Source organism: Mesocricetus auratus, unplaced genomic scaffold (genome assembly GCF_017639785.1).
Source record: "Mesocricetus auratus isolate SY011 unplaced genomic scaffold, BCM_Maur_2.0 Super-Scaffold_4256, whole genome shotgun sequence".
Taxonomy (NCBI): domain Eukaryota; kingdom Metazoa; phylum Chordata; class Mammalia; order Rodentia; family Cricetidae; genus Mesocricetus; species Mesocricetus auratus.
The window spans coordinates 94,713,104-94,727,406 of NW_024429182.1; the positions used below are offsets into that span (position 1 = coordinate 94,713,104).

At 41.0% G+C, this 14,303-nt stretch overlaps 3 protein-coding genes across 3 annotated transcripts; all 3 read left to right on the forward strand.

Annotated features, from left to right (window-relative positions):
* Window positions 1–865: 865 nt before the first annotated feature.
* Hbe1 (hemoglobin subunit epsilon 1) lies at window positions 866–2,166 on the forward strand. Its single transcript, XM_040733582.1, has 3 exons — window positions 866–957; window positions 1,074–1,296; window positions 2,038–2,166. The coding sequence occupies exons 1-3, from the start codon at window positions 866–868 to the stop codon at window positions 2,164–2,166; spliced, it is 444 nt and encodes a 147-aa protein (XP_040589516.1).
* Window positions 2,167–5,108: 2,942 nt separating this feature from the next.
* LOC101840881 (hemoglobin subunit beta-Y-like) lies at window positions 5,109–6,891 on the forward strand. The gene is given in 3 exon segments (NM_001281703.1): window positions 5,109–5,201; window positions 5,327–5,549; window positions 6,645–6,891. Coding segments are annotated over 3 exon segments (444 nt in total). The 5' UTR covers window position 5,109; the 3' UTR covers window positions 6,774–6,891.
* A 3,353-nt stretch (window positions 6,892–10,244) lies between these two features.
* Window positions 10,245–11,697, forward strand: LOC101840613 (hemoglobin subunit beta-Z-like). The gene is made up of 3 exons (XM_005087260.3): window positions 10,245–10,361; window positions 10,487–10,709; window positions 11,497–11,697. Exons 1-3 carry the CDS (start codon window positions 10,270–10,272, stop codon window positions 11,623–11,625), a joined length of 444 nt encoding a protein of 147 aa, XP_005087317.1. The 5' UTR covers window positions 10,245–10,269; the 3' UTR covers window positions 11,626–11,697.
* Window positions 11,698–14,303: the final 2,606 nt, after the last annotated feature.

The following is a 14,303-nucleotide window of genomic DNA, read 5'->3' on the forward strand; positions in this document are numbered from 1 at the left end:
TATGCACACAATTTAGTAGCTAACAGTCTGTCCAATTAGTCTATGTCATGAAAAAGATAAGTTCACATCTATACTGATCATTGGTTAGAATCTATACCCAAAAGATAATGTAGGTTAAAGACTGAGACTAGAATAGGTCAAATTCAATGGTTTGTAATAATGCCAGCTTGGGAAGACTTTAAATTAGATAAAAGCTCTGCAGTCATAGGAGAACGAAAAAGAGAGGTATTCTCATGTGTCTGAAATGGTTATGTTATATACATAAGGAGGCATCATAAAAGCCAAGGCAAGCCAAAAAGAAAAGTCCCTAGGTAAATTTGGAACATGAAGACTTGAGATGCAGAAGCCATGCTGTTAAATGAAAAATAGAATTAAACTAAACAAAATGAAATATTCTGGAAGAGAAAGTCCTAGGACTACTAGGAGCATAGGTAGCAGTAGAGGAGGTGAGGAACAGAATACATGCAGAACTGGCCAGAGGCAGAGAGTTGTAAGAGCAGCTAGATCATCAAATATAGGAGAACTTTTCTGCCTTTGTTGGAAAATGTGATTAAAGAGATTACTGTTATCTTGGGGAGAGAGGAGAATGAAAAGACAATACGTTAAAAAAATGTTTTTGGTGAAGGAGGAGCCAAAAAGAAAAACAATGGCCCCATATCTAAAATGTATTATCATAAACTCAGTGTATAGTTACTGCTGACCCTCCCATGTCCTGGCTCCACCCATGACCAATAGCTTCAAAGAATTGCGCAGAACAAAGGGACAGAACATCGTCCGTGAAGAATAAAAGGCCCCACTTCCAACAACAGCCTATACCTGCTTCTGACACTCTTGTGATCACGAGCAAGCTCTCAGACCTGACATCATGGTGAACTTTACTGCTGAGGAAAAGGGTCTCATCAATGGCCTGTGGAGTAAGGTGAATGTTGAAGACATTGGTGGTGAAGCCTTGGGAAGGTAAGAATTGGTTGTGGATTCATCTGCAGAAGGGTGAATAGTACCTTGGACCAATCACCAGCAAAACCAAGAATTCTGAGGATCCTCGATTTTCCAATTTTTTCCCAATTTCACAGGCTTCTTGTTGTGTACCCATGGACCCAGAGATTCTTTGACAGCTTTGGGAACTTGTCCTCTGCTTCTGCTATAATGGGAAACCCGAGGGTCAAAGCCCATGGCAAGAAGGTGCTGACTTCTTTTGGAGAAGCCATTAAGAACCTAGACAACCTCAAGTCTGCCTTGGCTAAGCTCAGTGAACTGCACTGTGACAAGCTACATGTGGATCCTGAGAACTTCAAGGTGAGTTCGGGGCAAGTTCACAAATTTATTTTGCATTTGTCTTGGGGACACAGATGGAAGCTGAGAGTATGAGTGATGTTGATGCCAACATAAAGCTAAAAATTCATTGGTCTAGGCAGTATGACGGTGAATGGTTGTTAAGAAGCCTAAATTAGTTTACAGGCATTTAGAAAAATTTGTCATGATAGAAGTTTATTGTACTGATCATGGAGAATAATGAGAAAGAATAGCAGATCTATGCAAGAAGAAATGGAATCTGGAGAGGGAAAATAGGTTAATTTCTTTAAGTCCTAATGGTTCATGGTGAAGAAAAGATTTGGGGTACTGTTTAAAGATGGATTTTTTCTATTAACATTATAAAGATATATTAAATTCCCCAGTGAATATCGTGACAAGTGGAGGCTGTTTCTACATTGGTGGCAGTTTTAAAACTCCACTAAGGACACTTGTAGCACAAGAATTCTGTATTGACAGATATTAGACAATTGGCGAATGGGGGAAGTAACAAGAAAGGCAAATAAATATACTGGGAAGAGGAGAAAGCGTGAGACAGAGCAGTGGTGAGCGGGAAGACAGAGGTGCAATAGAAGAAATGAATCTATGCTCATCAGAGATGACTGAATGCAGAGTTTGATGCCAAATATGTTGCAGCATAGGCTCAAGAGATTTCTTTGTTTTTCATACATATTCTTTTCTGAACCTGCATTTAACACACAAATCTGTTTGTCTTTCTTCAAACAGCTCTTGGGTAACGTGCTGGTGATTGTTTTGGCTGGTCACTTTGGCAAGGAATTCACGCCTGAGATGCAGGCTGCCTGGCAGAAGCTGGTGGTTGGGGTGGCCACTGCTCTGTCCCACAAGTACCACTAAGCCCTCTCTCTAGCTGTCCAGTGATCCCGTGTGTCCCCTATGCCCTGTTTCTGCACATGAGTACTGGGCTGGTCCTTGAGAACACATGTTGTTTAATAAAGATCATTCATCCCAGTAATCAAACAGTCATTTTTGTCTTGTCTGTTTTACTTCAGTGCTAAAGGAAAATGTTTAATGGGTTTGTGGGAGAGGGGAAGCACAGGAAGATACCTGAGTTGCTCTGAAAACTAAAAGGTCTCAAGAGAGGAAAGTAGATGTCTACAGACCCATGGAGAGTCTGAAGCCAGGAAAGAATTCTCAAAAAAAAGAGTTAATTTAGTAGAGAAGGACTTGGGTTTGTAATGTGTAAAAACAGGCTGGCAAAACCCCCAGAGGCAGCTGACCTAAACAAGGGGGAACACATGGGCCCCAGACTAATGACTGAGGGGCCAACATGGGACTGATCCAGACACTCCCCCCACCACCAAACCTGGGGGTCCTAGAACAGGCCTTGGCAATCTGTGGAACCTTGGAGAGTAGAGCAGTATTTATTCCTGGCATGCAGATGGACTCTGGGAGCCCATTCCACATGGAGGGATGCTCTCTCAGCCTGGACACATGGGGGAGGACCTAGGTGCTGCCGTGGATGATGTGATAGACTTTGAAAATCCCTCATGGAAGCCCTTGCCCTCCCTGGGTAGCAGAGGGGGGATGGAGTGGGGGATGGGGGATTGGGAGGATTGGGGCATGGGGGAGTAGGGGAGGGAGAGGCAACTGAGAATGAAATGTGTAAAAAGTTAAATAAAAAATATAAATAAGAATAAAGTGGAGAACGTTAGAGAAAAAACAAAACAAAACAAAACAAAAACAAAAACTTAATGTAGAGGTTGAAAAAAAAGGGTGGCAAGTGACATATCATGACAGATTATGACCTATAGCATTTCCATTAAGAAAAAGCTTTAGAGATCCAAGTTCTAAGATATGATTGTTATTTTAAATTATTTAATGCACATTTTCTTCCTAAAAGGATTTATTGTATAACCAGACGGTATGTTTTTCCCTGGGGAAGACTATACCAATTCTCAGCATTCTTTAGTTGCCTGTAATTTTTTGCATGTTGTTGAGGTCTTACACACTTTCCCTGAACAATGTTAGCATGTGTCACAAAAAACTCCCTGATTCTCTGGCTGTTACAATCTTTTGTGTCTCTTCTGAAGTATTTCCCGAACCTTAGGTGTGGGAGCATTTTGCCAATATATTCTCTGGGATTGGGCTCCACAACTCTTCAATTTGATATGCTATAGATTTCTGTAGTTGTCTCTGTCTATTGCAAAGAGAAGTTCCTTGAATGAGGTGCAAAGACTACACTTACATATACATATATGCATGAAATAAGAATTAATGACAATATGGGTGGTGGTGGTATATGCCTTTAATCACAGCACTCAAGAGGCAGAGGCAAGTGGATCTCTGTGAGTTTCAAGACAAGCCTAGCCTACTACAACTACTTCCATGACAGCAAGGGCTACACAGAGAAACCCTGTCTCACCACCTGCCAAGAAAGAATTAAGAATAAAAGAAGACATAAATTTGAAAGAGAAAAAGGAGGGTATATGGAAGTGTTTGGTCAGAGAAAAGGGAAGGGAGATATAATGTAACTATCATAATTTTAATCATGTTTTTAAAAAGGCATGTTAAATTTTTATGAGTCTGTATCTACATATATATTTGTGTTTGTATATGTGAAATTAGGTGTTTTTGGAAGCCAGAACTATTGTTTTCCACTAGAACTGGGGTTCTGGTGGTAATTGGGCTATGTTGGTAGGTACATTACTACCATCTCACAAATGGCTTATGTGAAAGATAATGTAGTTGGTTTTCTCTCAGACTGTGTATTCCATGCTGGCATACCAATAAAAATTCCCTACAGGACTATAGAGGAAGAATGAAGAAAATGTGAAAGCTGTCAGCAGAAAGTCACTGTTAGGAATGAAGTTTCTGATGTGTAATTATGTCCCAGCTGTGACAATGCATGTGGACTGTTACTAGACAGAAACATCCCTACTACATTAGGGTTTTTTTTGTGAGCACACAAAAAGTGAAGACAGCCTGGTTGAAGCAACCTGAAAGTTCAATCAATCATCTAGTACTCAACCTGCCATGAGAAGAGAGCAGGCTGAAGCCACATCCTGCATCATCAGGCAGATACCCTTTTATAGTGGGAATGACAGCTGCATGACCACACAGTGCATTTACAGGGTGGATGTCATGTACACATAGCAGATTGCTCTGTTTCAAAGTATGACAAAGGCAAATGTAGAGACATGCTCTACTACACCACAGCTGTCTATTCATACTCAGAAATGGAAAGGTAGTAGGAACTCCTTTCCTGAGGCTGTGGGCAACTAGGGAAATGATGGCCTAAACTTATAGAAATAGCATCCAATGGCTTGTTATACATGACTTTTGAGTAAGGGGCATATTTCTGCCACCCAGGTCCTGATTCCCATGCCTAAGAAGAGTCTCATACTCACGGAGGCTTTCCCATGTTTGCCTATGCTTCAGCTTTAATGTACTGGCCACTGCATGGCTAGAGACAAAAGGGAAAGAAGAGTGTGAAAGATACCCTCGCAAACCTCCTGTTGGGAGAAGAGGGACCAAAGGAAAGGAAGAAGGAAAGAAAGAGTAGAAACTATGAAAACTTGGGCAAGAGTGTGTCCCCCCATGAGGGAGGGAAGGGGCCTACTTGAGGCTATCTTAGTGGAAATGCTATCTAAACCTCACTCCACTGGACCCCACCCCTGTCTTGCCCAGCCTCTCTTGACCAATAGCCTCAGAGTCTGGGGAGGTGGGCAAGGGGGCAAGGCCCAGGGTGAAGAATAAAAGGGCAGGGCTTCAGCCACTTCAACACACTTGTTCCTTCCCACACCCCTGTGGTCTCTCCAAGCTTCTAGACCTGACACCATGGTTCACTTCACAGCTGAGGAGAAGGCAGCTATCACAAGCATATGGGATAAAGTGGACTTGGAAAAAGCTGGAGGAGAAACCCTGGGAAGGTAGGATCTGAGACCAAGGCAGGGGAGTAATGGAGAGTAAATTGTGCTTGGCAGAAATATCCAGGCTTCCTTTAGGGGTTTATGACATTTTCTGACTTTTTAACTGCTAATGCCCTGTGTCTTAGGCTCCTGATTGTCTACCCATGGACTCAGAGATTCTTTGAAAAATTCGGAAACCTCTCTTCTGCCCAAGCCATCATGGGTAACCCTAGGATCAGAGCCCATGGCAAGAAAGTGCTGACATCCCTAGGTTTGGCTGTTCAGAACATGGACAACCTCAAGGAGACTTTTGCTCATTTGAGTGAGCTTCACTGTGACAAGCTTCATGTGGATCCTGAGAACTTCAAGGTCAGTGCGGAACATGCTCATGTGCTAAATTTAAAAAGAATGAAAGTTAAGAGTATAATTGGTCACTAATAAGCTGGCTTGCTTCCAGGAACCTATTCTTCATATTGGGTTGACTTGCCCAGCCTTAATATAAGGGGAGGAGGCCATGATTTTTGACATCCATGGGGACCTATCCCTTTCTGAACAGAAATAGAGAAGGAGTAGATGGGGGGGATAAGAAGATAGTGGAGGGAGGGAATGGAAGGAGAGGATGGAGGAGAAACTGAGGTCAGGATGTAAAATAAATAAATAAATTCAATTGCTAAGAAAGAAAGAAAGAAAAGCATGATATTGGTTATGCTTGTCAAAATCTCATAATATGTGCGTACAGATGCAGTGTTACTGAATTGATAGAAACCTCTATAAATTTGCAAATGTGAAAAAAAGTTTTTCAATAGACATGCGGTCTCTCAGTATACAACTCAGTTGTTAGAATGATTTTTCAGGGTACATGAAGCCTGGGAGTTGATGTCTACCAAAAAGACAAAATGGAGCAGCACTTGGAGTTAGTTACAAATTCCCCTGCTACTTAAAGGAAAAAAAAGATATTGGCCCACACCTGGAAGTAGAAAAGCCTTTGCAATTGACATTTTGTTTTAGAGAAGGAGAAATACATTGTTTATGTGAATTCTAAACGATTAACACTTTAGGTAAGAGATGGGAGGAAACTAGACAGAATTTTCTTATTGGTTTGATGAACTTTCTAAAAAATTGCAGTCCTAATGAGCAATATAAGGAATGTCTATTTTCTCCATTATTATAAACTTACTCTATAGTGAACATGTCACAGAAACCCTGTATTTATGAAGTCAGTCCATTGGCAAATAGGAAAAGAAGCAAGAGACATATAAAACTGTAGGATTGAGGAAACAGAAGGAAACAGGCAAGAGAAGGTTGAGTGGGAGCAAGGAGGGCATTTGAAGAGTGACACGGAACCAACCTCCTCATTAGAGTGGATAGGTAGTTGGGAATTGGAGTTCTCAAAGAACATAACTTAAACATATTATTTGTCATGTAAATTCTCTCCTTTTCTCATTTTTGTGTTTCCTTTTACAGCTCCTGGGCAACATGCTGGTGATTGTTCTGTCTTCTCATCTTGGCAAGGAATTCACTGCCGAGGTGCAGGCTGCCTGGCAGAAGCTGGTGGCTGCGGTGGCCAATGCTCTGTCCCTCAAATACCACTAAGCCCTCTTTCCTGATGACCAGCACTGCTGTGTACCCCTCATCCCCATCCTACACAAGACCACTGTGCTCAAATTTGAAACCAGAATTTCTGTTTAATAAAGTCTATTCTTTTCAGTAACCTGAGTCATATTTCGTTGGGTATGTTCCTTAATTTTGTGCTAAAGAAAGAGGGTTTATGGATGCATGGTAGTGGAGAGGCACTACAGGACACCCAAGTTTCTTTGAAAACTGTATTGGGACTCAGGAGAGGAAGGTAGATGTTATGGGAGTTTCCTATGGTTTCAGGGAGGGCGAAGAATTGAGAAGAATTCTCACGTAGGAAAGCAAAGAAGAAGGAATTGTATGCCAGTTGCTAAAACTTCGTGTAGAGGATGAAGAAAAGCATGACAAATGATAAAGTGCAGAGTGTGATATGTATTGTTAAATTAAGATAAAGCCTTGGACAAATCTAATGCTTAAACTTAATGTGTTCAGATTTTTTAATTTTAAGAAATGATTTATTGTATTTTTAATCACAAGTCTCTGTGTCTGTCTGTGTTTGGGTTTGTGCATGTGAGTTCAGGAGTGTATGGAGGTCAGAAACTCTGGTCTCACTGGAACTAGAGTTACAAGTAGTTGTGAGCTGCAAGCCATGGGTGCTGAGAACTGAACTCAGTTCCTCTTAGAGCAGTATATACACTTAAACACTGAGTCATAATCTCTCCAGCTCTAAGTGCAGATCTTCCAGCAGATACTTCAACAGGGGCCCTCTGAAATTGGTTGCAAAAAAACCTGACAAATTGCTGGAGAGAAACATTTAAGAAAATATTTCAATAAAATCACTATAGCAGGCTTGTGTTTTGAAGTCCATTGTCTCAGTGAAGAATCAAAGCTAAGAGATGCAATTCACTGTAATTTTCTGTAAGACTATAATGAGCAATGAGATGGTGATAAATGATATAAATGGAACTTTCTCAGGTCAAATGGGGATGATGATTTTATAAATGGGAAGTATACATGAAGGCTAAAAATTTCTGTAATCTAAGGCCAGTGAACTAGATCTTAATGATTTGAAAAAACTAGAGGGTATTGAAAAGGCAAAATATTGGCTAAACTAGACAATAAGGGCCTTGATAATTAAAACCTCAATTTTAATACTTTATTGGGTAGGAAACAATAATGGGTAGGAAACCTGGTGAGCCCTGCTTATCTTCCCACTACTTGAAAGGATAACCAAAGTGTCACAGTTTCAAGGACTGCCTGAGCTACAGAGAGAGTTCAAGGACAACCTAAGAACTTAGTGTGCTGCTGCCTCAGAATAAATTATAAATCCTAGTCTAGGATGCTGCTCAGTGTGGAGCACTGGCCTAACATGTGGAATGCCAGAGATTCAATTCCCAGTACCACTAAACTAAAAACACTAAATGCATTGATTATTAACCAGTAAACCATATCAAGAAAACTGCCTGAAGAAATGGGACTATTGAGAAAAATATTCTCCTTATGAATCCAAAATTAACTTAAATTCTTAAGAACTGGATGTCACACTCATAAAAGTTTAAGATAAAGTGATGAAACAAGGCAACCAGTGATGATGATCAAAGGTAGGATGTGACAGACACTGTGCCAGATTTACATAATATATAAAAAGAAAAAAAGGGACAGTGGAGAATGAAATCACAAATTTTAGTCGGTATAATGAACAGAGTATGCATTTACTTGAGACACTCATGACGATCAATCGCATTTGTTGCTCAAAGACATTCAAGGCCTGAATCATTATCATGCCAAGGTCTGGAATCTTTAAATGGTAGACATTAGAGAGCAACACCTCTCTTGATTAATAGATTAGTCAGATGGTCTTTCTGGTCCTGCTGGCCTTTCAGTAGAGCACTAATAAAAAGCCTGATATAATGCACTCAAATTTGGTTTTCATTGGGCCTGTCAATGGATAAGACAATGCCCACTTTTATCAATTTCATTTTCTTCTTCTTGACCACATCTATCAATTTCTTTTTCTTCTTTTTGCCATCACTTACGTTTTGGCTCTAGACGGTCAACAGATGGTAATTATGCAGTGGTGGGGAGAAGAAACATTTACTATGGTTTGAGAGCTAGATGAGCCCATTACCACTCCAATGTGAAAAAAATAACTGAGAAATAACTCTTAGTATATTCACACACATATTCACATATACAGGTCAGGATAAGAGACAAGGTCACACTCTGTAGCCTGGATGGCCTAGAACTTGCTATGCAGATTGTGCTGGCCTCATACAAAAATGTGACTGCCTCTGTCTCCTAAGTGTTGGGTTTAAAGACATGTGCCAGTATGCTCAGCTGATGATGAGATGTTTCAACAACAAAAGGGTAATATTTTGGTAGTATACATTTATAATAAAATAGAGTATTTAGGTTTCTTTTAGATGGTGGTTATTTTTCAGACATGTAGGATCACAAATCCCTCCAGAGTCTGTTGAAGTAAAACTGAGACTTACTGGTTAAAATGTTTGGAAGCTTAGACCCAGGACTTCCAGCTTCCTTCAAGATCAGACCATGGATATAGAAGCTATGTGTGCGTGCGTGTGTGTGTGTGTGTGTGTGTATGTATGTATTATGTATGTATAGCTTCTTTTTAAAAGAACAGAGCTGGTTCCTGCATAGCATTAAGAATCTCTATCTACAACTACATTGAGGCAACTAAAAAACTGTGAAAGCTGACAGCAGAAAGTCACTACTAGGAATGAAGTTCCTAATGTATAATTCTGTCTTAGCTGTGGCAGTACATGTTAACTGTTACTGGATGGAAACATCCCTGCTACTTGAGGGTTATTTTGTGAACACACAAAAAAGTTCAGACAGAGCCCAGTTGAAGCAAGATTAATCATTCTGCTTTTTAGTACTCAACCTGCCATGGACACGGAGAAGGCTGAACCGAGGGAACTAGGAATATCATGGGATAAATCTATAGAAAATGCATCCAATGATTTGCACACCACTCCATTGTTATACATGACTTCTGAGTAAGGGGCATATTTCTGCCACCCAGGTCCTGATTCCCATGCCTAAGAAGAGTCTCATACTCACGGAGGCTTTCCCATGTTTGCCTATGCTTCAGCTTTAATGTACTGGCCACTGCATGGCTAGAGACAAAAGGGAAAGAAGAGTGTGAAAGATACCCTCGCAAACCTCCTGTTGGGAGAAGAGGGACCAAAGGAAAGGAAGAAGGAAAGAAAGAGTAGAAACTATGAAAACTTGGGCAAGAGTGTGTCCCCCCATGAGGGAGGGAAGGGGCCTACTTGAGGCTATCTTAGTGGAAATGCTATCTAAACCTCACTCCACTGGACCCCACCCCTGTCTTGCCCAGCCTCTCTTGACCAATAGCCTCAGAGTCTGGGGAGGTGGGCAAGGGGGCAAGGCCCAGGGTGAAGAATAAAAGGGCAGGGCTTCAGCCACTTCAACACACTTGTTCCTTCCCACACCCCTGTGGTCTCTCCAAGCTTCTAGACCTGACACCATGGTTCACTTCACAGCTGAGGAGAAGGCAGCTATCACAAGCATATGGGATAAAGTGGACTTGGAAAAAGCTGGAGGAGAAACCCTGGGAAGGTAGGATCTGAGACCAAGGCAGGGGAGGAATGGAGAGTAAATTGTACTTGGCAGAAATATCCAGGCTTCCTTTAGGGGTTTATGACATTTTCTGACTTTTTAACTGCTAATGCCCTGTGTCTTAGGCTCCTGATTGTCTACCCATGGACTCAGAGATTCTTTGAAAAATTCGGAAACCTCTCTTCTGCCCAAGCCATCATGGGTAACCCTAGAATCAGAGCCCATGGCAAGAAAGTGCTGACATCCCTAGGCTTGGCCGTTCAGAACATGGACAACCTCAAGGAGACTTTTGCTCATCTGAGTGAGCTGCACTGTGACAAGCTTCATGTGGATCCTGAGAACTTCAAGGTCAGTGTGGAACATGCTCATGTGCTCATTAATTTTACTAGCAACATTCCTGGGAGTTGAGACCCTGAAAGTTAATGTCTTCAGAGATTCTAGAGTACATAGGTCCAAAACTAGTGTCAGTAAATATGTAATAGAAGTCTAAATTAATATCTTGCTGTATGTAACATGTGGAAGACAAGTATGTAGAGTAGATTGCACTCATAGCTTGCCTGAGGCTTTGGGTTGGATCCCCAGCATCCGAAGACAAAGTGTTCATATATTGGATTGTTTTAAAAAAGGAGTGTGTTGTTTTAGATGAGTAAATCTATGATGAAGAAACATAATTTGAATAGGATATCTTGTCATTGCAAAGGGGAAATGCCTTATTATTTGGTGCCTAATAATCAGTGCTTTAGGGAAGACCCAACAAAATGCCAAAAGACTGATCTTTCTTATCATTTGACAAATTTTCTAAGTATTTTACATTCCACCTGAGCATTGATGTAATTGGAGGCTTCTTTCTCATTGATCAGACCCTTGACTCTACTAAGCATCTTGTTGCACTAGAATCTTGTGTTCATTTAGACTAGTTCTTTGGTGAGTGGGTCAGGAAACAAGGAATACAGAATGTGGAAATGTACAGATACAGCTGGTTGAGTTGTGAGTGGATACAAGCAAAATCACATAATTCAGCTCTCCAGTTTGTCACAGCTGAAGTGATAAACAGTGGACTCTTCAAGGAATGTAATTTTTATATGCAATCATTTTGAACTTCTACCTATCACTGTTACATGTCATTTTTTTACAGCTCCTAGGTAACGTGTTGGTGATTGTCCTTTCTACCCATTTTGCCAAGGAATTCACTCCTGAGGTGCAAGCTGCATGGCAGAAGCTGGTGGCTGGTGTGGCCAATGCTCTGTCCCACAAGTACCATTAAGCTCTCATTCCTGTAGACCAGCAATCCTGTGTGTCTCTTATATTCTTTTTGAGCACATGAGGACTGGACTAGGCTTTGAGAGCACAGATTTTGTTAAATAAACTTGATTCTTAATAATCTAATATTGCGTTTTGTTTTGCTTTTTACTTTTATGTTGAAGGAAGATGTTGGTGAGCTTATGAGTGGGGAGGGAAGAACATATTGTGGGAAAGTCGTAAGGCTCAAGGAGTATGGAATGATGATGAAGAATTCCCCAAGAAGAGAAGAAAGAGTGGACTCAGTATATAGTAGTAGGATACAAAATATTCATTGTACAAGGTAAAAACTAGGGTAGCAAGTGGTTAGGGGGAAAGAAGACTAGTGAGACATGCTAAAAGTTTTCTTAAGTTTTGCTTTATGTGTATGAGTGTTTTGTCTGCATGTTTGTGTGTGTACTACATGTGTGCAGACCAAGAGAAGATCACATCCCCTGGTAATGGAGGTCCAGCCAGTTGTAAGCTGCCATGTGGGTTCTGGAAATTAAAGTCTGGTTCTTTGGAAGAGCAACAAATGCTCTTTTTCTTCATCTGTTATGAATGGGAAGTTTTAGCTTATGCTTGTCCCACTAGATCTTTTAAGTTTAACCGGATTCTCTTTATCTGCATTTTGCCTTGAGGTTTTTACCTTTCTTTCATTCTGTACATCCTACTTTTCCTGCTTCCTCCAGGTCTATCTGGCTAATAGCTGCCTATCCCCAGGACATCTCTCTCTCTTTCTCCCTCATTCTCTTCTCTCTTTTTTTGAGCCTAAATTCTCTCTGCCTGCCAGGCCTACCTATCTCCCTACTCCTAGCTAGTGGCCATTCAGCTGATTAGACCAGGCAAGGTGAAACACATGCAATACACCTTTCCATAGTTAAAATAATATTCCACAACATAAACAAATATAAAACAACTTTACATAGGTAAACAGAAGCAACACACAGTTATATAGTTAAAGTAAGAGTTCACAACAGTTCCTCTCTTAAATATCGCCCAAAGTTCTTTGAGATGGGAAGTGCTGGCTCCTGTTATCATGCTAAGTGTGTCTGTGTGAAGTGAAAACCTGTCAGATAATTGGTTACTTGCTGTTCATAGCATCTTTTTTTGCCTATTTATTTAACCACTGAGCCTTCTCTCTAGTTGCAAAACATGCTAAAGATTAAGAGAAAACCTTATGTACCCAAAATACAAGCTAAATGTATTATTTTTAGTGAATTGTACATTTTGAAAGAGCTAGCTTATGCCTTGTGAGACTGGTAAATTAAAGTAAATGGGGATTGAGTGATATGTGAGAACTTTCCTGAAAGAGTCACAGGAATTATTGTAGCTACATTTTCTTTAGTTGTGTGTGAAGGTTACTTCACGGGCACAATGAAGAATAATGGCTAAGGGTATTTAGTATTCTGGATCATTCAATGGGATGTAACAGGCCATGAAGTAAGGTTGCACTTAGGAGAGGAGTAGTAAATCCCTGCATCATTTGAGAACAAGGAAGGTTTTATATAAGTGAAGACTGGATGATTTTTAAGAAGGCACACTCTCTAACTGCTGCTGAAGGATATTCTGGTATTTTTTACTTCCCTTTCTTTCCCATCCCTCTCTCCATCCCTCCAGTCCTTCTTCCTTCCTACCTACCTACCTACCTTCCTATCTATCTACCTATCTTCCTACCTACCTTCCTACCTACCTACCTACCTATCTTACAGCCCAACCAGCTTTCACTCCTTTCTCTCCTCCCAGTCCTTACCCCCAACTCTCCTCTGCTCCACCCCTCATCAGCTCCTCCTCTGTTTCTATTCAGAAAAGGGCAGACCTTCCATGGATATCAACAAAACATGATATATCAACTTGTAGTAAGACTAAGCACTTTGCCTTGTATTAAGGCTGGAAAAGACAACCCAAGATGAAGGATGGGGTCCCAAAAGCCAGCGAAAGAGGCAGAGTGTTGGGGAAGTCCTGTGTCAATAAAGCACTGCTGGCCAATAGGAATCTAGATAGGTGGGACTAGGAGTCCAGGAGGACTCTGGGAAGGAGAAACAGAGAGTCGAGATGTAACACCATGGGGTAGGAAGCCTGGAAACTTCTCCGGTAAGAGACATACTTAGATTAACAATTATGGGTTAATTACTTAAGTCAGAGCTAGCCAGTAAGAAACAAGCAAGGCCAACAGCTTCATAATTAATACAGCGTTTTGTGTGTTATTTGGGGACTACAACGCTGCAGAGCCCAGGCGACCAGCAGGTGATAAACCAAAGCAGCTAGCAAGGAAAAGCTTCTCTTTACAGCAGAGACAGTCCCTGTTCCTTCCATTCCTTTTCCTTCATCTCCTTTTTTGCTTTCTTCCATCAATTCCTTTCCTTCCTCCTTTTTCTTACCTCCTTTGCTTCTCTTTCCCCTTCCCTTTCTCCTCCCTCCATGTCTTTCTATGTTTTCTACCTTCCGGTAATGTATCCAGCTATGAATTTGACAGTATTATTTCGAATTGAAATAAAAGAATAAAATCCCTTTAAATCCCTTTTAAAATAAATTTTTAACCCATCTGCAGTTTTTCCTCCTGCCACTCCTCCTGGCACCTCCCGTACCTCCCCTCTCACTTAGAACTCACTCCTTTTCCATTTCCCTTCAGAAAAGAGCAGGCTCCCTCCAGGGATATTAACC